The sequence below is a fragment of the Caenorhabditis remanei genome, chromosome III (assembly GCF_010183535.1).
Source record: "Caenorhabditis remanei strain PX506 chromosome III, whole genome shotgun sequence".
Classification (NCBI taxonomy): domain Eukaryota; kingdom Metazoa; phylum Nematoda; class Chromadorea; order Rhabditida; family Rhabditidae; genus Caenorhabditis; species Caenorhabditis remanei.
The window spans coordinates 14114636-14139780 of NC_071330.1; the positions used below are offsets into that span (position 1 = coordinate 14114636).

Below are 25145 nucleotides of genomic sequence, written 5' to 3' on the forward strand. Positions count from 1 at the left end.
TTCCAGTTTTATGATTTTTCTCTTGGAATTTGGAATATTTGTGAAAAACATTTACTTCCGACTTCCGGGAGTTTTTTCAATTCCGGCTTTCGACTTCCGATTTCCGCTTTAGAAAAATCACTTCCACACAACTCTGCTATGATCATAGCTTCTCAATGTATCATAGTTGTCCGGAATCCGGATTCCGGAAATTCCGAAATTCCGGAATTCCGGGGTTTTTCGTCATTCCGGTTCCGGTTCCGGATTCCGGAAAATGAAATTTTTCATTCCGATTCCGGATTCCGGATTCCGGTTTTTTGAATTTTTTCCGGAATCCTGAAGTTTAATTGAAATTTTTTTTTGAGTTTTAAAGACAACTGAATTACTTCTTTTTCGGTTTTGAACCTCAAAAGTAGTTTTAAACTTTATATATCATTAAAAACACTCGAAAAAATGACTTGGCCTTGCAAATTTATCGAATCATTCCGGATTCCGAGAAATTCCGGAATTCCGGGTTTTTTTTCGTCATTCCGGTTCCGGATTCCGCATTTCGAAATTTCGATTCCGGTCCGGATTCCGTATTCCGGAAAATCTAAAATCTCATTCCGGTTCCGGATTCCGGATTCTGGAAACCGAAAAATCGCATTCCGTACAGCTCTGCAATGTATCCTTCGAATCAAATGTCCTCTAAAAAAAGGGCTTAAAGAGTCTAATTCATCATTCCCCATCAGTGTTCCCACGACCATCACCAAAAGAATTCCAAAAAAACAATTTTGCCGTGTGTTGTATCCTCCGAAAAATGTCAAAAAAGCAGCGGAGTGAGTGGAAAGATGACACTCTTCACTCCCTCCCCACAACATATTCATCAATCTCCCCCTCTTTTTCTTCTGAAAAAAGAAGAGGAGGAGAAGAAGTGTTTATGTTTACTCTCACTCCATCTCACTCTTTCTAATTCTCTAAATCTCTTTTTTCTACTTTTTGTGAGACGTTTTTAGCTCATTTCTTGAGTTTTTTGGATGTTTTTAGAGGTTTTAGAGCGATTTTAAGCTAATTTTTGGGGTTTTTTGGGTGTTTTTAGAGGAAAATTGAGATTTTAGAGCAATTTTTAGTCAATTGTTGAGATTTTTCAGACGTTTTTAGCTCATCTTTTTGAGGTTACGAATGTTTTTGGATGTTTGAGCCAATTTTTTGCGATTTTGAGCCAAATTTTGAGATTTTACAGCGATTTTAAGGCAATTTTTGAGGTTTTTAGGACGGTTTTCTAACTTTTGCTCTTTTTTGTTTTAGAAGTTTTAGAGCGATTTTGAGCCAATTTTTGAAGTTTTCCAGTGATTTTAAGCCAGTTTTTGACTTGTTCAGCTCATTTTTTGAGTTTTTTGGACATTTTTAGCCAAAGTAAGAGGTTTTTTGGTATTCAGAGGTTTTTGAGCCAATTTTTAATAGATTTAGCGTATTGGATTTGGTGTAGACGTCATTTTAAGTCGAAATCCATCAAAAAAGGCGTTCAAAACACGCCAGAAATCTCAAAAATGAAAAGTCTGGCGTGTCGTAAACTCGTTTTCGAATGAGGACGTTTTTTTGACGTTTTTAGCTCATTTTTTGTGATGTTTTGGACGTTTTTAGTGGAAATTGAAGGTTTTTAATGAATTCAGCGTGTTGGAATTGGTATAGACGTCATTTTAAGCCGAAAACCATGAAAAAAACGCGTCCAAAGCATCCCAGCAACCTCAAAAATGTGAAGCCTGGCGTGTCGTCGACGCGTTAACGGTGAGCGCCGCCGCATTTCTATACGCCTCGACGACCTCTTTTCACCGTGCGGTCTCGTGGTGTAGCGGTTATCACATCTGTCTAACACACAGAAGGCCGGCGGTTCGAGCCCGCCCGAGATCACTTGCGTTTTTTGGTTTTTTATTTTTTTGATTTTGATGAAAAAAGTGTTCTGAGGACATCCGGACACCGGGATAGTGATTTTGGTGGACACACAGACAGACATTTAGTGAGAAATTCACTGGGAGAGGAAGGTTGTCCATGACAACGCCTTCCTAATGAAGTCTATGCGGTTAACTAACGAGGTTGACGGACCGACGGACGGACGGAGAATTTTCTCGTTTTCTCTGCGTCTCTCATTTCTCAGTGTTCTCTAGTTTTCCCGACGTTTTCCCGTCGTTTTCCCGCCATTTTCCGGTGGTCAAACCCTCGGTTTTCCGTTTTTTCGCACCTCAGCCTATGGCTACCGTATATAGGATGTCCATCAGTGTGTCTGTGGTGTCCGGATGTGCGGATGTTCGAAAATTGCTGAAATTCGGTCAGTTTTGAGCTGAAACTCAAAAAAATTTGAAACGAAAATTTTTTTTCCGATTTTTTGTCAATTTTTTTTGAGTTCTTAGAAGAAGAAAGAGCGTCCATCTGTGTGTCTGTGGTGTCTGGAAGTCTCAAAAATACTGGAATTTGAGAAGTTAGAGATCTGAAATTCGGAGCCAGAAAATTGTTTTTTGAAATTTTTTTTGCGGTCTAAATTTCAGAGTTCAAACCCTCTGAAATTTCCGAATTTTTGAGACATCCGGACAATACAGACACACATATGGATGCTCTTTCTCTTTCTAACTATAAGAACTCCGAAAAAAGGTGACAAAAAAATTTTCGAAAAAAAATTTTCTGAAAATTTTTTTAAACAAAATTTTCAGCCAAAACTAGTATCACCATCACCTTCCTCTCGTTCTCAGCTTTCAGAAAAGTATAATCATGCCTCGATTCGGTGCCAAATGGGTCCCGAAGCGAAAACTACAGTACCCCTCCACGTTTAAAGGCGCATACCGTAGTTTTCGTGGTAGGACCCAACTTTGGAAGGAATATAGGCTTGATTATACTTTTCTGAAAGCTGGTGATGAGGTGAATGTGGCTATGATGTTAGTTTGGTGAAAAAAAATTCTGAAATTTTTTTTTTCAAAATTCTGAAAAAAATTCAATTTTTTTTTGAGTTTTTTTAAAAATTTTCGGCCAAATTTCAGCAATTTTTGAACATTATAACATCCAGACACACCTCTGGACATTCTATTCCGTTTAATTTCACTCCATTATCTTTCTTTTAAAAAAACAAGTTTCAAAAAAAAATTTTTTCAATTTTTTCAAAATTTTTTTGCAGCTGCCGTTCGCCACGTCATCTGCACAAACGACCTCCACTTCTGGAGGCGTCGGGGGGTCTTCAGACTCCGCCCACCCGCCACCACCGCCCTCTTCAAATGGAAATCTTCGGAATTCTCATCAGAATCTCCAAAATCAGAATCACCAGAATTCCCAACAAAACCATCTTCTGAATCGACATGCGATCAGTGATACGGTAGCGATGGCTGGCGATGATTTGAGTAATGTGCCGGCGGCAGTCATTATACAGTTAGGTAGGTACTAATTAGTCTAAAAATTCAAAAAAAAAATTCGAAAAAAAAAGTTTTTTTTGAAATTTTTTGTTCAGGATTTTTTTCCCGTCAAACTAACTTCATAATCACATTCTCCTTGTTGCGAGCTTTCAGAAAAGTATAATCATGCCTATATTCCCTTCAAATGTTGGGTCCTACCACGAAAACTACGGTATGCGCCTTTAAACGTGGAGGGGCACTGTAGTTTTCGTGGTGGGACCCAATTGACACCGAATCGAGGCATGATTATACTTTTCTGAAAGCTGAGAACGAGAGGAAGGTGATGGTGATAGTAGTTTTGGCTAAAAGTTTGAATTTTTTTGTTCGCTAATTCTAGCCCAAAATGTCGAATTTTCGGGGTTTTTTGTAGTTTTTTGGCAAAAATGTTCATTTTTAGAAATTCTACCTCGATTAGACGATTCAAATGAGTATAAACATGACTATATTCGCTCCAAATTGGGTCTCAACGCGAAAACTACAATAATCCGAGTTTAAAGGCACATGGACGTCGCCGATGCATTTTTCGATCAAAAATGAGACGCGTCGAATGAGTATAGTCTTGTTGGTTACTGTAGTTTTCATGGTGGGACCCAACATTTTCTAAAACTACCGTAACTCTGTCAAATTCGTTCCAATTTTTCTGAAAATGAGATATTCAGAATCAGCGCGTCAATACGCTTCGAATAAGTATAATCATGCCCATATTCGGATAAATTTGGGTCCCACCACGAAAACTACAGTAACCTGAAAATTCCGTAAATCGTGGTGAGACCCAACTGTCGCCAAACTTGGGCATGATTATACTTTTCTGAAGCGTCTCAACGAGCTGAATTCAAAAAGTTAAGTTTCGAGGGTCTTGACACAAAATTAACCAGGTTACGGTAGTTTTAGTGTTTTTTTTTGGTTTTTCGAAGAATTTCGAAAATCTGTAACTTTCTCAGTTTGTGAGATTTTAAAATGTTTTTTGGTTCAAAAGTTAGCAAATTATTTGGATTTACTCTGAAAATAGAACGAGGAGAATGCGATCTCATGGGTTACTGTAGTTTTCGTAGTGGGACCCGAAATTTTTTGATTTTTCGAAAATTTTCAAAATTATCGCATGATTATACTTTTCTGAAGCATCTCAACGAGCTGAAAACGATGGTCATGGTTTCAAAAGCGAATGTTTTGAAAAAATCTTCTTCGTTTTCCAGAAAAAGCGAATCGCACCATCGCGTCCCAAACACTCGAAATCGAGCGCCTCAAATCCTACCAAAACCAACATATGGAGACTCATTTGCTCAAAAAACAGTTACAAGACATTGAAAAAGAGATGCGGAGCTCGCGGAGTCGATTCCTCGAGCAACAAGAGCTCCTCGCCGAAATGTCACGTGAAATGGACAATTTGTTGCGCGAAAAACTGCAAATGCAGCAAAATTTTCAAGATTTGGAGAAAAAATACAAAAAAGCGAAATTCGCGTCGAGGGAATTGGCGAAAATTTTGGAAAATGATCTTTGTGGCACGCCGAGTGACGGCTCAGACCGTCGTGGCGCTCCAGAATCCGATGAAGAGGATTCTAGCCTATTCCAACGGTCCCGAAGCCTTTCTAGGGCTCAAAAAGAGCAAGAATTGCGTCAAAAAGCTGAAAAAATAGTGGAAAAGTCGGAAAATCGAAAATCCGAAGAGCTTATCGATCGATTGATTAATGAAAACGAATCGCTGATGATCGATTTGGAAAGAGAACGAAAAATGACGGAATCGCTGCAAGATGATCTTGAAAAAAACCGTCGAATGGTTATCGAGAGAGAAGAGACGCTGGAAGAACTGAAAATGAAATTAAACAAGGCGGAGACGAAAGCGCAACAGTGTGAATCGGATTTGACACGGACGAGTACTGATTTGGCGATGGAACGGTTGAGGAGTGAAGCGTTAACTGCAGAGTTGCATGAGATTGAGGGCATTTTTAGAAATGTGAGGATTTGGGGGGGGGGGGGGCGGGGAATGGGCGAAAAATTGGCTGAAAATGGCTGAAAATTGCTGAAACAGATTCACAGCATTGGCAAGTGCGTTCTAATGATAATCGGGTGTTGAAATGGTGATTTTAGCACCTGATTATCATTAGAGCGCACTTGTCACTTTGACGCGGAAGCTATGCCCAAAATTTCATTTTTAGAAGTTGATGTTATAGCATAACTCGGTTGGTTTCTGTCGAAAATGAAAAATTCCTCAATTTTTGAAATCAGCGTGTCGAGACGCTTTGAAAGAGTATAATCATGTCTAGGTTTGCTTCAAATTGGGTCCCACCGCGAAAACTACAGTACCCCACTCTAGGTTACTGTAGTTTTCGTGGTGAGACCCAATTTGAAGCGAATCTGGGCTTGATTATACTCATTCGAAGCGTCTCGGCTCGCTGAATACGAGTAATCAGGTTTTGTGTGTTTTGAGGGAAATCTGAGAAAGTTATAGTGCTTTTTGTGAGATCTGAAAATTTCAGATTTTTTATTTTTGAAAAAAAACCTAATTTTTGATAATTTTACGGGTACTGATTTGGCGATGAAACGGTTGAGGATTGAAGCGTTGACTGCAGGGGATTTTTAGAAATGTGAGGATTTGGTGGGGGAAAATGGGCGAAAAATGGTTGAAAATTGGCTGAAAATCGGCTGAAAATCGGCTGAAAATCGGCTGAAACAGGTTCACAGCATTGGCAAGGGCGTTCTAATGATAATCGGATGTTGGAATTGTTATATGACGATTCTGGAATCCCTCATTATGATTAGAGCGCATTTGTCACTTCGACGCGGAAGCTATGCCCAAAATTTCATTTTTAAAAGTTGATGTTATAGCATAACTCGGTTGGTTTTTGTTGAAAATTAAAAATTCCTTAATTTTTGAAATCAGCGTGTCGAGACGCTTCGAATGAGTATAATCATCACTATTTTTGGAGTAATTTGGGTCTCGACACGAAAACTACAGTAACCCGGTCCGATTACTGTAGTTTTCGTGGTGAGACCCAACTTAAGCCAAATCTGGTCATGATTATACTCATTCGAAGCGTCTCAACACGTTGAATACGAGTAATCAGGTTTTGTGGGTTTTGAGGGAAATCTGAGAAAGTTATGGTGCTTTTTGTGAGATCTGAAAATTTCAGATTTTATTTTTGAAAAAAAACCTAATTTTTGATAATTTTACGGGTACTGATTTGGCGATGAAACGGTTGAGGATTGAAGCGTTGACTGCAGGGGATTTTTAGAAATGTGAGGATTTGGTGGGGGAAAATGGGCGAAAAATGGTTGAAAATTGGCTGAAAATCGGCTGAAAATCGGCTGAAAATCGGCTGAAAATCGGCTGAAACAGGTTCACAGCATTGGCAAGGGCGTTCTAATGATAATCGGATGTTGGAATTGTTATATGACGATTCTGGAATCCCTCATTATGATTAGAGCGCATTTGTCACTTCGACGCGGAAGCTATGCCCAAAATTTCATTTTTAAAAGTTGATGTTATAGCATAACTCGGTTGGTTTTTGTTGAAAATTAAAAATTCCTTAATTTTTGAAATCAGCGTGTCGAGACGCTTCGAATGAGTATAATCATCACTATTTTTGGAGTAATTTGGGTCTCGACACGAAAACTACAGTAACCCGGTCCGATTACTGTAGTTTTCGTGGTGAGACCCAACTTAAGCCAAATCTGGTCATGATTATACTCATTCGAAGCGTCTCAACACGTTGAATACGAGTAATCAGGTTTTGTGGGTTTTGAGGGAAATCTGAGAAAGTTATGGTGCTTTTTGTGAGATCTGAAAATTTCAGATTTTTATTTTTGAAAAAAAACCTAATTTTTGATAATTTTACGGGTACTGATTTGGCGATGAAACGGTTGAGGATTGAAGCGTTGACTGCAGGGGATTTTTAGAAATGTGAGGATTTGGTGGGGGAAAATGGGCGAAAAATGGTTGAAAATTGGCTGAAAATCGGCTGAAAATCGGCTGAAAATCGGCTGAAACAGGTTCACAGCATTGGCAAGGGCGTTCTAATGATAATCGGATGTTGGAATTGTTATATGACGATTCTGGAATCCCTCATTATGATTAGAGCGCATTTGTCACTTTGACGCGGAAGCTATGCCCAAAATTTCATTTACAAGTTGATGTTATAGTAAAACTCGGTCAATCTTAGTCAAAAATTAAAAATTCCTTAATTTTTAAAATCAGCGTGTCGAGACGCTTTGAAAGAGTATAATCATAACTAGATTTGCTTGAAATTGGGTCCCACCACGAAAACTACAGTACCCCATTCTAGGTTACTGTAGTTTTCGTGGTGGGACCCAATTGACACCGAATCTGTGCATGATTATACTTTTCTGAAAGCTGAGACGGAGAGGAAAATGATGATGAGAGTAGTTTTGGCTGAATTGTTCCGGCCAGGACCTCAACCGGGGTTACTGTACTTTTCGTGGTGGGACCCAAAATCTACCATTTTTTCGATTTTTTTTCAAATCTAGGCATGATTATACTCATTCGAAGCGTCTCCACACGCTGAATACGCTAATATCATTAGTTTCGAGATGAAGGTTTAAATTTTTCCGAAAAAAATGTCGAATTCACAAAATAGTAAAATGATCGTAACTTGGTCAATTTCGGGACGAGTTTTATAAAATATTGATTTTCAGATTCAGCGTGACGAGAGCTTCCAGAAAAGTATAATCATGTCTAGGTTTGCGTCAAGTTGGGTCCCACCACGAAAACTACAGTAACCCGAAATTCCCGTAAATCGTGGTGGGACCCAAAACCCACCAAATCTAGGCATGATTATACTTTTTCTGAAAGCTCTCAACGTGCTGAAAACTATTATGATGTTGGTTTTTTCGAAAAATGTGAAAATGGAAAAATTTGATCCAAAAAAAATTTTCAAAAAAAATTTTTTTTTGAATATAGGCATGATTATACTTTTCTGAAAGCTCTCGACGTTCTGAATTCAATTTTTCAGACCCACGCCACAATTCAAGCGTACGCCGCCGAAAACGAGCAACTCGAAGATCGATGCCGCGACGCGCATCGACAAATCGTCACGTTGAACTCGAAATTGTGAGTTTTTTTCGAAATTTAAAAAAAAATTCATTTTTCAAAGAAAATTCAGAAATGAGTGTCCTCTATGCTGTCCTTGAGTGAGTTTCCAGTTTTTCGCGTTGCAATTTTCAGTTTTTTAGAAAACTTTTTTTGCCGAAAAATAGATGATAGTGGTAGATAATAGTGCTTACCGTAACCCATTAACCCAAATTATTTGAAATGTACTGAAAAATTCAAATTTCCCGCCTAAAATTTAATTATTTTACCTAAAAATAGTTTTTTTTGAAAAAAAAATTTTTTTAAAGAAATTTTTCGAAATTTTTTTCAGAGAAGCCCAAGGAGTCGACCTGGTGACCACTAAACGGACGCTGCGAACACTCCGTGAGACGAATGAAACGAGAAGTGGACCGTTTTGATCTACTCGAAGCTCCGCCCCCAAAAATGATCTCTTCATGTGTTGTGCTCTTGTGAATATCAGATTTTATTGTGACGAAATGAATGTATTTATTATTATTTTTGACTAGAAAATAGCTTTTCTGGGATTTTGATATCAGAATCGTTTTCAGCGTGACGAGAGCTTTCAGAAAAGTATAATCATGCCCAGATTCGGAGAAAGTTGGGTCTCGACACGAAAACTACAGTAACCCGAAAATTCCGTAAATCGTGACCCAAATTTTTTCCGACTAACGGCATGATTATACTCATTCGAAGCGTATTGACACGCTGATTTTGAATATGTAATTTTCAGAGGAATTGGAGCAAATCTGAAAAAGTTACAGTAGTTTGAAACTTTTGGGATTTTCGAAAAATTTTCGAAAATCTGTAACTTTGTCAGTTTTTGAAATTTTCAAGTATTTGAGACTTAAAATGTGTGCAAATTGTCGAAATTGTTGGGAACAATAGTTTCGATAAGATCCTGTAGCTATAACTACAGTAATCTGGAGTTTTCGTGGCGAGACCCATTTTCACTAAATATTTTGAAAATTTTCAGAATATGGCATGATTATAGTCATTCAAAGCGTCTTGTCTTGCTGAGTCTGAAAAATAGAGTTTCATGAAAGTTGGACAATTTCAAAATAGTTTAAAGTTAGATTTTTAGATTTTTCTCAAAAGTGGGCGGAGCTACATGAAAATTGTTAACTACAAAAATGTAGCCCTTAAAATTTTCTACATTTTATCAGTTGACAACTTTTTGATATCTCTTCACCCCACCGATATACGTCCCTTCAAAGATAAGGAGGTAGAGAGTAGGAGGGTGCAGAGAAACGAGACGCTCTAACTGTCTGCGTCTCTCCACAAATGTTTGAAGGGGTGTAACTCGGCGGGGTGAAGAGATATCAAAAAAGTGAAAACTGTTGAAATGTAGCAAATTTCAAGGGCTACATTTTTGTAGTTGTAAAATATTGGTTAGCTCCGCCCACTTTTGAGATACACTGCTTAGAAGTTGGTTTTTTAATTTTTTCCACTTTTTTCATCTTTTTCAAACCTAGTCATGATTATACTCATTCAAACCGTCACCACACGCTGATTCCGAATATCATATCAATTTTTGTCCCAAATAATTTTCACCTGAATTCCCATAAGGCAAGGTCATTAATCAAGACAACGGTTGTATGTCCTTCATTGTCCATCGTTCACCGAGAGAGTATATGGAAAGTGGAGTGGGAAAAGAAAGAGAGAGAGAGAATATTCCACCCATTTAAATTCTACTCACAGTCAGTTACCCCCTCTTCGATGCGTTCCCGGTTATACGCGTCCCCCCTGTCTTATTGATTTTTTTTGAATTCTACTTTCTATTTTTTTTTATGAAGGTGAGGATTTATTTTGGATCAACAAAAATTACCAAATTTTGGGGTGAAAATCCGATTTTCAGAGTGAAAAACTGTAATTCGAAGCTGACTGGCGCACCTTCGGCGCGTTTTTTGAAAAAGGTGCATCTGAGCGATTTTCGACTAGTTTTTGATCGGAAATTTAGTTTTTTTTTCAAGTTTTCAATTATTTAACCTCTTTTATCTTATGATTTCTGCTCAAAAACGACTAATTCAAAGAGTCTGGCGCGCCTGAAGCGCGTTTTAGGAAAATGGTGCATCTGACCGATTTCAGACGAGTTTAGGCTAATTTTTTAGACGGAAATTGCGCATTTTTAGAAATTTCAGCTCTGGACATATTTTTGAACCGTTTTACCCATAGACTTTAGTCCAAAAACTACATTTTCAGATAGTCTGGCGCGCCTGAAGCGCGTTTTTTTGAAAAACGGTGCATCTGACCGATTTAAAACTGCGTTTTCCGAATCTTTTTGGAAAAAAACTGCTTAAAACTGATTTTTTGTAGGGTTCAAAGTTTTTTGATGAGTATTCTCAAGAAAAAATATAAAAAATATTCAGAAATTTTTTATTTATTTTAATTTCCAGACGTCCTAACGGAATGGATGTCGAAACAACAACGATTACTGATTTTTATGGAATTATAATTGGTGGAATTTGGTGAAGGACATGCTCTTATGGCTCCCTCTTTACATCGGTGACCTCACCGACAAAACTCACGCACCACGGGAGTGCTTTATTGGTAAGATACATTTATATATTTTTCAAAAGATTTCGCCCATTATTCCCCACATTTTGAGCCTAAAACCAAGAAAAACCATTGAAAATTCGCAAAGTTACAGATTTTCGAAAATTTTCGAAAACCTCAAAACTTTCAAACTACCGTAACTCGGTCTAGTTTTGTGTTAAACTCAATGAAACTTATATTTTTGGATTCAGCGCGTTTCCAGCTTTCAGAAAAGTATAATCATGACTATATTCTGATAATTTTAAATTTCGGGGGTCAGAGACGCAGAGTGTCTGGTGTCTCTGCGCTCTAACCTCTTACACTAAAACTACCGTAACTCTGTCAGATTTGCTCTGTTTAACATGAAATTCCGATTGAAAGATTCAGCGTGTCAAGGCGCTTCGAATGAGTATAGTCAAGACAATGTTCTGAAAATTTTTGAAAATTGGCTGTTTTTTTCAGGAGGAGGAATCTACCGATTGCAGCTGGCGGCAATCCGGCTTGAGTGCCAAGACGTCTTCAACGAGGAGCTCCCAGTCGACTCAGCTCCGTTCTTCCGTCCTGCCGCCTCCCAAAATGGATGGATCAATAAGGAAAAAAACTAAAGATGTCGGTCATCAATGCCATGAAGCTGCCACAGGAATCAACCAAGACGAATTTTCGCCGCCGCCATCACAGTTTCACCGAATTCAAGGACGTTTTTCGACCCAGATCCGAATAGCTAATAGCGTTCGGGATCACGAATTCTAACTTTTTGAAAAAAAAATTTTGTAATCAATTTTCTTTTTTATTTACTCGAATCTTAATGAATAAACTCTTATTTTTATCAACCTGACCTGTTTTTGTTTTTCCCAGTCTGTTTCAGCGGATTTCAGTTATTTTTGGGATTTTACAACACAGTTTTTCAGAATATCAGTGTCAGACTATCTAAAAATTGCGATTTCCGCCTAAAAAATTGGTCTAACTCCGTCAGAAATCGGTCAGATGCACCGTTTTTCAAAAACGCGCCAAGGTGCGCCAGACAGGCTAGTCATAACTCCAGTTCTTGAAACTTTCAGCTGTTTTCATAGGAAAATCCAAACTCCTGGTTGAATTCCCAAAATTTTGATAGGTTTTCAAAAAAAAAAGTGTGCAGTGGTGGCCGAGTGGTTGAGGTAGACACTAGGAATCTGAGTACCAGGGTTCGACTCCGCATACGAGAAAACTTTTTTGTTTTTGCTAATATAGGTAGAAAATGTGTTTGGGATAGGTTTTATGTGCTAAAAATGGTGAAAAAATGGATTTTTTGGCCGAAAAATTGGTTTTGAACTTCAAGTTTCTTAAAAACCCTTGAAAATAGCGACTAGGACCAAAGTTTTGAAAGGAATTCGAATCTGCAATCAGAATTTTCATAAAACTACCAAAACTATGTTTTCAAATTATAAAAAGTTGAGTTTTTGAGCGAAAAATTGGTTTTGAAATTTTTTTTTCAAAGTTTTTCAAAATTGAAAGCGGTAGGTCAAACTCTCCCTTTCTCATGACTACAATAGTTTCAATATTTCTCTTGTAGTGCAACACATTTGATCTACGGCCGCCGGCGGTAGATCAAATATGTTTCGGTGTAGTCATTCTGTGTACCTGGGGGTACATTGTACCCCTGTTTCATTGTACTCCCTCCCCCCTTTTCTTATCTTCACTCATTATTGTTGTCCCCCCATCCGTCCGACCAGTTGGTGTTGTGTACTATGAACCCATCCCTTCTTCTTTTTCTCCTTCTTATTTTTCTTTTTCATTCTGTGTTCTCTCTTTCTTGTCTTATTGACGGGAGACGGATTTTTCTTCACCAGACAACTTTTCTGATTTTTCGTGACATTTTTGTTTAGTTGGGAGACTATTTAGCTGAGATTCGTTATCCAGGGAATTTCGAACAAGATTATCCGGATTCCAGTTATTCTGTGGGGGTTTTCACGCCGGAAATTTCGAATGTGCGGAAATTTTTTTTTGAAAGTAGCGGTAGATCCTCCTCCTCCAGATTTTTCCTAATCTTTAGAAAACATTCAATTTTATATTTTAAAAACATTTCCCAATTATTCCCTACATTTTGAGCTTAAAACCAAAAAAAACCATTGAAAATTCACAAAGTTATAGATTTTCGAAACTTTTCGAAAATCTTGAAATTTTCAAAATTTCAAACTACCGTAACCCGACGAGTTTTGAGTTAATATTTATGAAACCTATTATTTTGGATTCAGCGTGCTCTCAGATTTCAGAAAAGTATAATCATGCCTATATTTTGAAAATTTTGAATTTCGGGGTTAGAGACGCCAACTAAAAACTACCGTAACTTTGTCAAATCTGGTCCGATTGATTCAAACTTAAATTTTTCAAATTCAGCGTGCCAAGACGCTTCAAATGAGTATAATCATGACAAGGTTTGCTTCAAGTTGGGTCCCACCACGAAAACTACAGTAACCCAAAATTTTTGCAAATCGCGTCGAGACCCAACTAAACACAAACCTAGTCATGATTATACTTTTCTGAAAGCTCTAAACTCACTGAATTCGAAAATTTAAATTTCAGAAGGTTAGAGTCAAAACTGAAAAAGTTACACTGTTTATTTGGAATTTTTTCAATTTTTTTCAATTTTTTCCCGTTTTTTTCTCTTATTTTCTTGTCAAACTACAACCAACCTGTTTCCAGAAATGCCTCAATTCCTCGGCGTCGAATGGGTCGACATATTCTCCTCGTTGGAACGGAAAAAGACGTATTTCGGTGTCGTCTACCACTTCATTCTCACCTACCCGCTCGGCCTATTCGTCACCATTTTGCCGTTTTTCTTGGTATGTTTTATTTTAATTTGAGGGAAAATTATTTTACTAGAAAAGAGCTAAAAATTCTGCATTTTTTGAGCCAAAAATCAAAAAATTCCAGAAAAAATTGAGAAAGATATGGGATTTCAAAATTTTTCAAAAAACTTCAAAAATCAAAAATTACTAAAACTACTGTAACCCAGTCAGTTTTTATTTAAATCTCCTGTAATACTGATTTTAAGATACATCGTTATGAGAGCTTTCAGAAAAGTATAATCATGCCTAGGTTTGATGCAGGTTGGGTCTCGCCACGATTTACGGGAATTTCGGGTTACTGTAGTTTTCGTGGCGGGACCCAACTTGAACCGAATATAGGCGTGTTTATACTTTTCTGAAAGCTCTCGTCACGCTGAATCTGACAATTGTTGTTTCATAGAGTTTAGGTCAAAACTGACTAGGTTACGGCAGTTTTTGCAAAGTTTGATTTCCAAAAAATTGCAAAAATTCAAAGCACCATAACTTTCCTAGTTTTCAACTTCTATTCCTAATTTTTAGATCAAAATAAAGCTCATTTTCTAAATTTTTTATAAAAGTTAATTTTTTTGCAGCTTTTCACATTCCAATGGTACCTGCTGGCGCTCTACGGATGCTGGTACCTCTACGACATCAACTCGCCGAAACGAGGTGGATATGCGAGTGAATGGGTTCGCAGGTGAAGATTTTACAATTGCCTAATTAAATGAGATTTGCCAAATCAAACTGTCTAAATTTTAAGGAAATCGGGTGAAAAATAATAAAGTTATAGAGTTTTGAAAAATTTGAAAAATTTTCGAAAATCTTGAAATACAATTTCTACCGTAACCCAGTCAGTTGTGATCCAAAATTTCAAAAATTAACATTTTCAAATTCAGCGAATCAAGAGCTTTCAAAAAAGTATACTCATGCCTAGGTTTGCTCCAAGTTGGGTCCCGCCACGATTTACGGAATTCTTGGGTTACTGTAGTTTTCGCGGTGGGTCCCAACTTGAAGCTAACCTAGTCATGATTATACTTTTCTGAAAGCTCTTAATCAACTGGTTCTGAAAATCTAAGTTTTATTTAATGTAGAGCGATTATAAAAAAGCTGTGATCGATTTTTGAAAACATTTTCAATTTTTTTTCAATTTCTAGATGGCGTGTCAACGACTGGTTTGCCCAATACTTCCCAATCAACCTCCACAAAACTGCCGAATTGTCACCCGAGAATAATTACCTAATTGGTTGTCATCCACACGGAATTATCGCAATGGCCGCATGGGCTAATTTCGCTACAAATGGAACGGGAATCTACGAAAAGTTCCCGAATATTCGATGGAATTTGTGCACGTTGGCTTTGAATTTTAAGGTAAATTCTTATTTTGTGTTGAGAGAAGAGGATTTTCGGAAAATTTTGAGCCAAAAATCAAGAAAAACAGATAGAAACTCTGAAAGTTAGGGAATTTTGAAAATTTCAAAAAATTTTAAAAACTAAATTTGGCAAAGTTAATCGTAAATTGATCAGATTTTAGTAAAACTGGTCAAAATATTAATTTTCGGAATCAGCGTGTTCTCAGCTTTCAGAAAAGTACAATCATGCCTAGGTTTGCTTCAAATTGGGTCCCACCACGAAAACTACAGTAACCCGAAATTCCCGTAAATTGTGTCGGGACCCGAATCACTTCAATCCTAGGCATGATTATACTTTTCTGAACCGTCTTGACTTGCTGATCATAAAAATTTAGCTTTCAGACAATTTGGACGCAAATTGTTTAAGTTATGGAACAGTGAGGCATTCAAAGTTGTTACGGAACCTCAAAATTTCAAAATCAACTGTAACTCAGCGGGTTTTGTCTCAAAACTTTTGATTTTTAAGTTTTCGTAATGAGAACATCAAGAGCTTTCAGAAAAGTATAATCATGACTAGGTTTGTTTCAAGTTGGGTCCCACCACGAAAACTACAGTAACCCAAAACTCCCGTAAATCGTGGCGGGACCCAAACAACTTCAAACCTAGGCATGATTATACTTTTGTGAAAGTTCTCGACGCGCTGAATCTCAATATCTGTATTTTATAGAAGTCAATCCAAAATTGACCAAGTTACGAGCAGATTAGTATTCTGTGATTTTTTTTTTGAAAAATCGAAAAATCCAAACCTTCATAACTTTCTCAGTATATGTCCAATTTTTGTGATTTTTAGCTCAAAATACTCCTCTGATTTTATATTTTTCATCTAACCCAAAAAATTTATTTCCAGATGGCAATCCGTCGTGAACTTCTCCTCCTCACCGGTCTAATCGATTGCTCGCGCGAGTCGATCGAATACGTTTTGGACAAATCAGGCGAAAAGGGACGGGCGGTCGTTTTGGTGATTGGTGGAGCAGAAGAAGCGTTGGATGCTCATCCCGGATATCATGTGCTCACACTGGCGTCGAGAAAAGGATTCGTGAGGGAGGCGTTGCTGACTGGAGCACACTTGGTGCCGGTCTACTCGTTCGGAGAGAATGATGTTTTTGAGCAGGTTAGGCATGGTTTTGGTAGTTTCATGATGATTTTGACTGCAGATTCGAATTCCTCTTAAAATTTTGGACTAGTACGTAAAGTTTTCAAAGTTTTGATACCCATATTGATGGGTTTTGAAAAAATTGGTTTTTGACCTCCTCAGTTTCAGGAGGAAAATGAGTTTTCAGCCAAAAACTCGAAAATTTTCAATTTTTTGTACGTAAAACCCATTAAAAACACATTTTCTACTTATATTAACAAAAACAAAAAACTTTTCTCGTATGCGGAATCGAACCCTGGTACTCAGATTCCTAGTGTCTACCTTAACCACTCGGCCACCACTGCACACTTTTTTTTTGAAAACCTATCAATATGGGTATCAAAATTTCGGAAATTTCTCGTAGAAGTTGAATTTTTACAAGTAAAACTTCAAGAAATTGAATTATGCCTCAAAATTCGGTTAAATTTTTTAATTTTTTGTGGAGAGACATTTTTTTCTTTTTTTTCAGAAAATGGATACTGTAGCTGAATTCTGCTTGACGAGAGCTTTCAGAAAAGTATAATCATGCCCAGATTCGAAAAAAAAATTGGGTCCCGCCACGAAAACTACAGTAACCCTAGAGTGGGGTACTGTAGTTTTCGTGGTGGGACCCAACTTGCTTCCAATATAGGCATGATTATACTTTTCTGAAAGCTGGGAACACGCTGATTCCAAATATATAAGTCTCATTTAAATTGGAGCAAATCTGAAAGAGTTACGGTAGATTTGCAACATTGGAATTGTGGAAAATTTTCGAAACGGTTGATTTTCTAAGTTTAGAGAAAATTTAAGTCCCAAAATATTACTGTTATTGTGATCTACTTGGCAAAAATAAAATACATTCATGTTTTATTATTATTTTTTTAGATTAGTTGTTGACTTTCATGTGACAAAAAAAACTTTTTTTGAAAAATTTCCAGACTGAAATTTTGTGAGGATTCCAAAAATGTTATTAGTTTTCTTCTATACCTTCTTGTTAACCCTTAAAATCTCATTCTTCCAATTTCCAGATGGACAACCCGATCGGCTCAAAACTGCGTAACTTCCAAGAGTGGTCGAAACGGATCTTCGGAATCTCGTATCCGATATTCCATGGACGTGGATTCCTCCAGATGACGTTCGGTTATCTTCCATTCCGAAAACCAATCGATACCGTAGTCGGCGCGCCGATCCACGTGAAGAAGGTGGAGAATCCGACGAAAGAGCAAATCGATGAGCTCCACTCGATTTATATTATGAAGTTGAATGAGCTCTTCGATGAGCACAAAGGACGGTTCGGAGTGGCGGAGGATACGAAATTGGTGTTGAAATAAAATTTGTAGCCGAATTATTTTATGTTTTGGTTTTTTTTGTAAATTTTTGAATTTGCCATAATTTTTTATTGATGAATGAATCGTTTCTGTATTTCTGTAAATTTATATTTTTATAAGATTTTCCTAATTTTTCCCCACATTTTGACCCCTAAATCATCTCAAACCAGCTAAAACTCACAAAGTTACAGATTTTCGAAAATTTTCGAAAATTTCCGAAAATCCAAAATTTTTCAACCTACAGTAACCCAGTCAGTTTTGTGTTAAAATCCATGAAACTCATATTTTTGGATTCAGCGCGTTCTCAGCTTTCAGAAAAGTATAATTATGCCTATCTTATGAAAATTTTCGAATTTCGGGGCTAGAGACGCAGAGTGTCTGGTATCTCTGCGCTCTAACCTCCTACACTAAAACTACCGTAACTCGGTCAGAAATAATCCAATTTTTATAAAGTTTAGTATTTCAGAATCAGAAAGACGAGACGTTTCGAATGAGTATAATCATGGCTTGGTTTAGGAAAACTTTAAAAATAATGAAAATGGGTCTCGCCACGAAGACTCAAGATTACTGTAGGTATCACTACAGGATCTTATCGAAACAATTTTTCACAACATTTCTTAGAAATGCTACACATTTTGAACGCAAGAAACCGCAAAAATCTCAAAACAAAAAAAGTTACAGATTTTCGAAACTTTTCAAAAATCTTAAAACTTTCAAACTACATTAACCCAGTCAGATTTGCTCAAATTTGGTTAAATATAATTTATTCAGAATCAGCGCGTCAATACGCTTTGAATGAGTATAAGCATCACCATATTTGTATAAATATTGGAACCACCAGGAAAACTACAGTACCCCTTTTTCCGGCCGAGACCTTTCTCAAGTAAAATCTGGAAAATAACTTAAATTGGCTGAAACAGACTGTAAAAAACAAAAGAGACTAAGGTTGATAAAAATTAAAAATTAAAAATTAATTAATCATCAAGATTCGAGTAAATAAGAACAAATAATGGATATCTTCTAAGCTCTGTATCTCAAAAGTGGGCGGAGTTAGCAGGAAATTTTTAACTACAAAAATATAGCCCTTGAAATTTCCTACATTTCATCAGTTGACAACTTTTTGATATCTCTTCACCCCACCGAGTTACGCCTCTTCAAACATTTGAGGAGAGACGCAGACAGTTAGAGCGTCTCGTTTCTCTGCACCCTCCTACTCTCTACCTCCTTATCTTTGAAGGAGCGTATCTCGGTGGGGTGAAGAGATATCAAAAAAGTGATAACAGATAAAATGTAGGAAATTTCAAGGGCTACATTTTTGTAGTAAAATTTTTAGGTAGCTCCGCCCATTTTTCAGATATAGCTAGTTTTCCGAGGTAACATGGTTTATAGCGATCTTAGCCGATTTCAACCGCTCTTAATCAATTTTTTTGCACTTTTTTGGTTTTGATCTGGCGCTTTTTTGGCGCTTTCTATTTTTTCAAAATGAGAGCGTCATCTGGATGACTACACCGTAGCCCTATGTGTACCTTCAGAAGGGGGGGGGGGGGGGGGGGGGGGGGATGTACTAATGACGATAATGATGACGTGTGTCATTAATTGTCTGATGTGTGTCTGTGTCTAACTCTCTCTCTCTCTCTCTCTCTCTCTCTCTCTCTCTCTCTCTCTCTCTCTCTCTCTCTCTCACACTGTCTGCGTCTCCATCCCAATAGTGTAATTGTAACATTACATTGGAAGGAAAATATGTCACTTGGCCCCATTTTTATTATTTAATTTTTTTTTAAATTTTGCTCTAAAATCAATCATAGAACATTTATTACTTTGTCTTGTCTGATCTGGCGCGCCTTGGGCGCGTTTTTTGAGCTAAAAATGATGAGAATCGGTTAGATAATGATTCCACTCTAATTTCTGAGACGTTTAGTTGTCTGGCGCACCTTTGGGCGCGTTTTTTATACCTGTTGAGGATATTGACTGACCTAGACTACACTGTATCAAAATTCGAGACAAAATTCTGTCTGGCGCACCATCAGCGCGTTTTTTCGACTAAATGTGATGAGTATCGATTTTAGAATGTTAAGAACATTTTTTTCTTTCTTTTTTGAGACTTTTAGTTGTCTGGCGCGCCGTTAGACGCGTTTTTTTTGAAAAACCTTAAAAATTGAACGTCGGTTTTAGTAACGGATCTCCAAACTGTATTTCTGACAAGAGTTCTGTCTGGCGCGCCTTTTTTTTCAACAGTTTTGAGCAATTTTGGATAAAAAATTACAAGCTGGCGCGCCTTTGACGCGTTTTCAACGATTTTGAGCAATTTTTATGTAACATTTACTGCCTGGCGCGCCTTTGACGCGTTTTCAACGATTTTTAGATTTTTTCTTTTTTTTTGGTGTCTGGCGCGCCTTTGACGTGTTTTGAAACAAATGAAACAAATCGTGTATTTATATGTATTTCTTCCCAATTTTCCACATTTTTCGTCCACATTTCAACAAAAAATGACAGATTTTTGAGTATGAAAAGTGTCTAGCCGCACTGATAAGAAATTTTTTTGATCAAAAATTTTTTTCGAGCCTATTACAGTTCCTTGTTTCACAATGTTTACGACTGGAATTATTTTTTTGATATGGACAGGTTGTCATATTTTAGCGGAGATAAGAAAAAAGACAAAAGTTTGGAAGACTGATTTACGGGTTTTCAGAAAAAAAAATTCAAAAAAAAAAAATTTTAAATTTTTTTTTGAACTGAAATTTTATTCAAATGTTTTCAGCGAATGCCCCAACTACTAGGAATCGAATGGATCGATATATTTTCTTCCGTCGAACGGAAGAGAACTTATTTGGGAATGGTCGCCCATTCCATTTACACATATCCAGTGGGGAATATGCTTTTGGTGGCGCCCTTGTTTTGGGTAGGTCAAAATAAAAATTTATTTTCTATTTACGACTAGAAAATAGACAAATAGAGCATTATTTTGAGCTAAAAATCATAAACATTAGTTGGGAAATTAGAGAGTTACAAGTTTTTAAACTTTTGAATTTTTTTGCAATTTGGAATTTTTATTTTTGCTGTAGTTTTCTGAAATTTCATTCAATCATTTGAAATTTTACATTTTCAGAATCAGCGTGCTCTCAGCATTCAGAAAAGTATAATCATGCCTAGGTTTATGCATTTTGGGTCCCGCCGCGATTTATGGAATTTTGGGTTACTGTAGTTTTCGTGGCGGGACCCAATTAAAAGCGAATATAGGCATGTTTATACTTTTCTGAAAGCTCCCTATCCAATAAATTCGAAAATTGCAGTTTCAAAGAGTTTAGGTTAAAACTGACTGGGTTGCGGTAGTTTTTGCAAAAAATGTTTTTCGAACATTTTCGAAAATCCATAACTTTGTTCATTTTTGTTAGTTTTCATTAATTTTTTGACGATAAAATTGAAAATTGTTTGAACTAACCGCAAAAATAATTTCGCATAGTATTGCTTTGCGTTACTGTACTTTTCGTGGTGGGACCCAAAATTTCCCATTTTTCCGATTTTTTCAAATCTAGGCATGATTATACTCATTTGAAGTGTTTTGACACGCTGAGTTTGAATTTTTTAGTTTTAAAACTTAATTTTTCCATTTTCAGATTTTATTCAAGAAAAACAACTTTTTCAGCTCTTCCCATTCCACTGGTTCTTCCTAATTCTCCTCTACGCCGCTTGGGTTTACTATGACAAAGATACGCCGTCAAAAGGAGGTTACGGATTGGATTTTATTCGGAAATGGAGAGTAAATCGATGGAATGCCGACTATTTCCCTGCTAGAGTCCATAAGACGGCTGATTTGGACCCTGAGAAGAATTATATTCTGGCATATCATCCGCATGGAATTATATCAATGGGTGGATGGGTGAATTTTGCGTCAAATGGATCAGGAGTCATGGATATGGTACGTTTGGTGGAAAATATTTGAAAAAGTTTTTTTTTGAATTTTTTTTCAAAACCAATTTTTCGCTCTAAAACTCTACTTTTTTACCATTTTTAGCATGCAAACCCTATAAAAACCACATTTTCTACCTATATTAGCAAAAACAATAAAGTTTTCTCGTATGCGGAATCGAACCCTGGTCGTCAGATTGGTAGTGTCTACCTTAACCACTCGGCCACCACTACACACTTTTTTTTGAAAACTTGCCATTATGGGTATCAAAATTTTGGGAATTCAACCGGCAGTTTGAATTTTTATATGAAAACTTCTGAATGTTTCAAAAATTCGAGTTGTGTCTCAAAATTAGATAACAATTTTGATTTTTTGTGGAGCGACCCATTTTTCTAAAATTTTACAATACAACTGTATTTATATTCACTTGAAAGGTTTTACCACGCTGAATCTGGCAAACAAAGTTTCATGCTAAACAAAGCAAAACCTAGAGAGTTACGGTAGTTTTAGTGTAGGAGGTTAGAGCGCAGAGACACCAGACACTCTGCGTCTCTAACCCCCGAAATTCAAAATTTTTAAAATACAGGCATGATTATACTTTTCTGAAAGCTGGAAATGAGCTGAATCCAAAAATATAAGTTTCAAGGGGTTTAACGCAAAACTGATCGGATTACGGTAGTTAGAAACTTTTCAGATTTTCGAAAAGTTTCGAAAATCTGTAACTTTGTGAGTTTTCCGAGGATTTTCTTGATTTTAGGCTCAAAATAAGGAAAATAATTAGGATGATTTTTGAAAATAAAAAATTGTTTAAGCAACTAAAGTGAAACCTAAAAGTTGTTGAGTCTTCCACTTAAATAGTCGAAAAAAAATTTTTTTGACCAAATATTTTTTTTTCAAAACCTTTCGATATTGGTATCAAAATTTTGGAAATTTTTCCAAAAAAAAATTAAAAAATACACAAAAAACACTAGAATACGGTTTAGCCAATAAAATAGTCAAAAAAAATTTTGATCAAAATTTTGTATTTTTTTCTCAATTTTTTTTTTCAAAACCTATCGATATCGGTATCAAAATTTGGCAAATTTTACGTAGATCACCAATATCTTAATGAAATTCTGTAAAAACCCTGAAAATTTAATATTTCCACTCATTTTTACCATTTTCAGTACCCGGGTATCACGTTCAACTTGTGCACCCTCGGTCTCAACTTCAAAATTCCGATTCGCCGTGAGATTTTGCTTCTTTTCGGATGTATCGATTGTTCCAAAGAGTCCATCGAATACGTTTTATGCCCTAAAACCAACAAAGGACGGGCCATCGTACTGGTTGTGGGCGGAGCCGCCGAATCGCTTGATGCTCATCCGGGAAAACATGAATTGACACTGTTGAGTCGGAAGGGATTCGTGAGGGAGGCTCTGTTGACTGGAGCACAATTGGTGCCGGTTTATTCGTTTGGAGAGAATGATGTTTTTGAGCAGGTTGGTGTTTTTTACAAGCCTCGTCAACTTTTTTCAATGTACTCCCATTTAGCTAAAAACTGGATTTTCAGATTCAACTCGTCGAGAGCTTTTAGAAAAGTATAATCATCCCTATATTCGCTTCAAGTTGGGTCCCACCACAAAAACTACAGTAACCCAAAAATCCCGTAAATCGTGTCGAGACCCAAATAACTCCAAACCTATGCATGATTATATCTTTCTGAAAGCTCACGTTAAATCTGGAAAACAATATTTTAGAGAACTCATCCCAAAATTTAGCGAGTTACGATCATTTTGGTATTTTGTGATTTTCAAAATTTTTCGAAAAATCCAAATCTTCATAACTTTCTTCAATGTACCCTAATTTTTCTAAAGTTTTAATTTTCAAATTCAGCTTGTCAAGAGCTTTCAGAAAAGTATAATCATGCCTAGATTCGCTTCAAGTTGGGTCCCACCACGAAAACTACAGTAACCCGAAATTTCCGTAAATCGTGTCGGGACCCGAATCAATCTAAACCTAGGCATGATTATACTTTTATGAAAGCTCTTGTTGCTCTGAATCTGAAAATTTAAATTTTTTGAATCTTAATACGAAACGAACCGGATTACGGTAGATTGGACATTTTGAGATTTTCGAAAAATTTCGAAAATCTGTAACTTTGTGAGTTTTAGTCAGTTTAAGTTGGTTTTTGGCTCAAATTGCAGGGAATTTCTCCGTGCTTTTCTAAAAAAAATACAAGAACTGCCAAAAAACTGAAAACCGAAGAAAAAAACATTTTTCCAGGCGGCCAACCCACCGGGCTCCCGACTCCGTAAATGGCAAGACACCCTTCGGAAGTCAATGGGAATGTCTTTGCCAATTGTGAAAGGACGTGGATATCTACAGTACTCTTTCGGATTTCTCCCTCTCAGAAGACCCATAAATACAGTAATCGGGGCGCCAATTCACGTGGAAAAGATGGAGAATCCGACGAAAGAGCGGATCGATGAGTTGCATGAGGAATATGTGAAAAAGTTGACGGAACTATTCGAAAAGTATAAAGGACAGTTTGGAGTGAAGAAGGATGTCAAATTGGTATTGAAGTAGATCATACAAAAATTTCAACAAAAATTTTTTTTCCAAAAATGTATTTTGAGCAATAAATATTTATTTTCTGAATGTCAATCTTATTAAAAACCCATTTTCTACCTATATTAGCAAAAACAAAAAACTTTTCCCCTATGCGGAGTCGAACCCTGGTACCTCAAGTTGGTAGTGTCTACCTTAACCACTCGGCCACCACTGCACACTTTTTTTTTTGAAAACCTATCAATATGGGTATCAAAATTTCAGGAATTCAACCGGGAATTTGAATTTCTATGTGAGAATTGCTGAAAATTATGAGCATTTGAGTTATGACACAATTTATGAAAAAATGTTCAATTTTTCGGTGTGAGACCCATTTTTCAAAAATTTCAGAACATGGTCTTGATTATACTCATTCGAAGAGTCTTGATACGCTGAATCTGAATATCTAAATTTCATGTAAAACAGACCAAAATCAGGAGAATTACGGTAGTTTTCGTGTAGGAGGCTAGAGCGCAGAGATAGCAGACACTCTGCGTCTCTGACCTCGAAATTCAACATTCTTAGAATATAGGCATGATTATACTTTTCTGGAAGCTGAAAACGCGCTGAATCCAAAAATATAAATTTTAAAAAGTTTAACACAAAACGGATCGGGTTACGATAGTTTGAAAGTATTGAGGTTTTCGAAAATTTTCGAAAATCTGTAACTTTGGCATTTTCTGACATTTATTGATTTTTTGTAGCTTAAAATCTTTTTCAAATTGTGATCTACTTGGCAAAAATTTATTTTATCATTTTTTCTAGTCCGCGATTTTTTAAAATCTGTGAATAACTTACTTATTCTCATGGTCAGAATATCTTTTTACAAAAACACGATTTTTTTCTATTTTTTAGATTTATTCAAAAAATTTTGTGAGTATCTACATAAATAATACATAAAGTATGTAATAATTGAATTTAGGACAGAAATAGGGGCGGAGCTTCGTGCGGGTGGGTAATTGGGAATTGAACACGTTACTTGGAAAACTGAAAGAAAGAACGGAGAAA

The 25145-nt window shown here is 36.7% G+C and overlaps 3 protein-coding genes across 3 annotated transcripts; all 3 read left to right on the forward strand.

Moving 5' to 3' along the window:
* Nucleotides 1-2205: 2205 nt before the first annotated feature.
* Nucleotides 2206-8855, forward strand: GCK72_011283 (uncharacterized protein; the record flags this gene model as incomplete). Its single annotated transcript, XM_053728343.1, has 5 exons — nucleotides 2206-2214; nucleotides 3122-3374; nucleotides 4586-5343; nucleotides 8360-8457; nucleotides 8768-8855. The coding sequence occupies 5 exons, from the start codon at nucleotides 2206-2208 to the stop codon at nucleotides 8853-8855; spliced, it is 1206 nt and encodes a 401-aa protein (XP_053587920.1).
* Nucleotides 8856-13670: 4815 nt separating this feature from the next.
* Nucleotides 13671-17647, forward strand: GCK72_011284 (uncharacterized protein; the record flags this gene model as incomplete). Its single annotated transcript, XM_003091341.2, has 5 exons — nucleotides 13671-13808; nucleotides 14387-14490; nucleotides 14948-15161; nucleotides 16050-16313; nucleotides 17345-17647. The coding sequence occupies 5 exons, from the start codon at nucleotides 13671-13673 to the stop codon at nucleotides 17645-17647; spliced, it is 1023 nt and encodes a 340-aa protein (XP_003091389.1).
* A 2758-nt stretch (nucleotides 17648-20405) lies between these two features.
* Nucleotides 20406-24116, forward strand: GCK72_011285 (uncharacterized protein; the record flags this gene model as incomplete). Its single annotated transcript, XM_003091339.2, has 4 exons — nucleotides 20406-20543; nucleotides 21288-21560; nucleotides 22718-23029; nucleotides 23814-24116. The coding sequence occupies 4 exons, from the start codon at nucleotides 20406-20408 to the stop codon at nucleotides 24114-24116; spliced, it is 1026 nt and encodes a 341-aa protein (XP_003091387.2).
* Between the last annotated feature and the right edge of the window lie 1029 nt (nucleotides 24117-25145).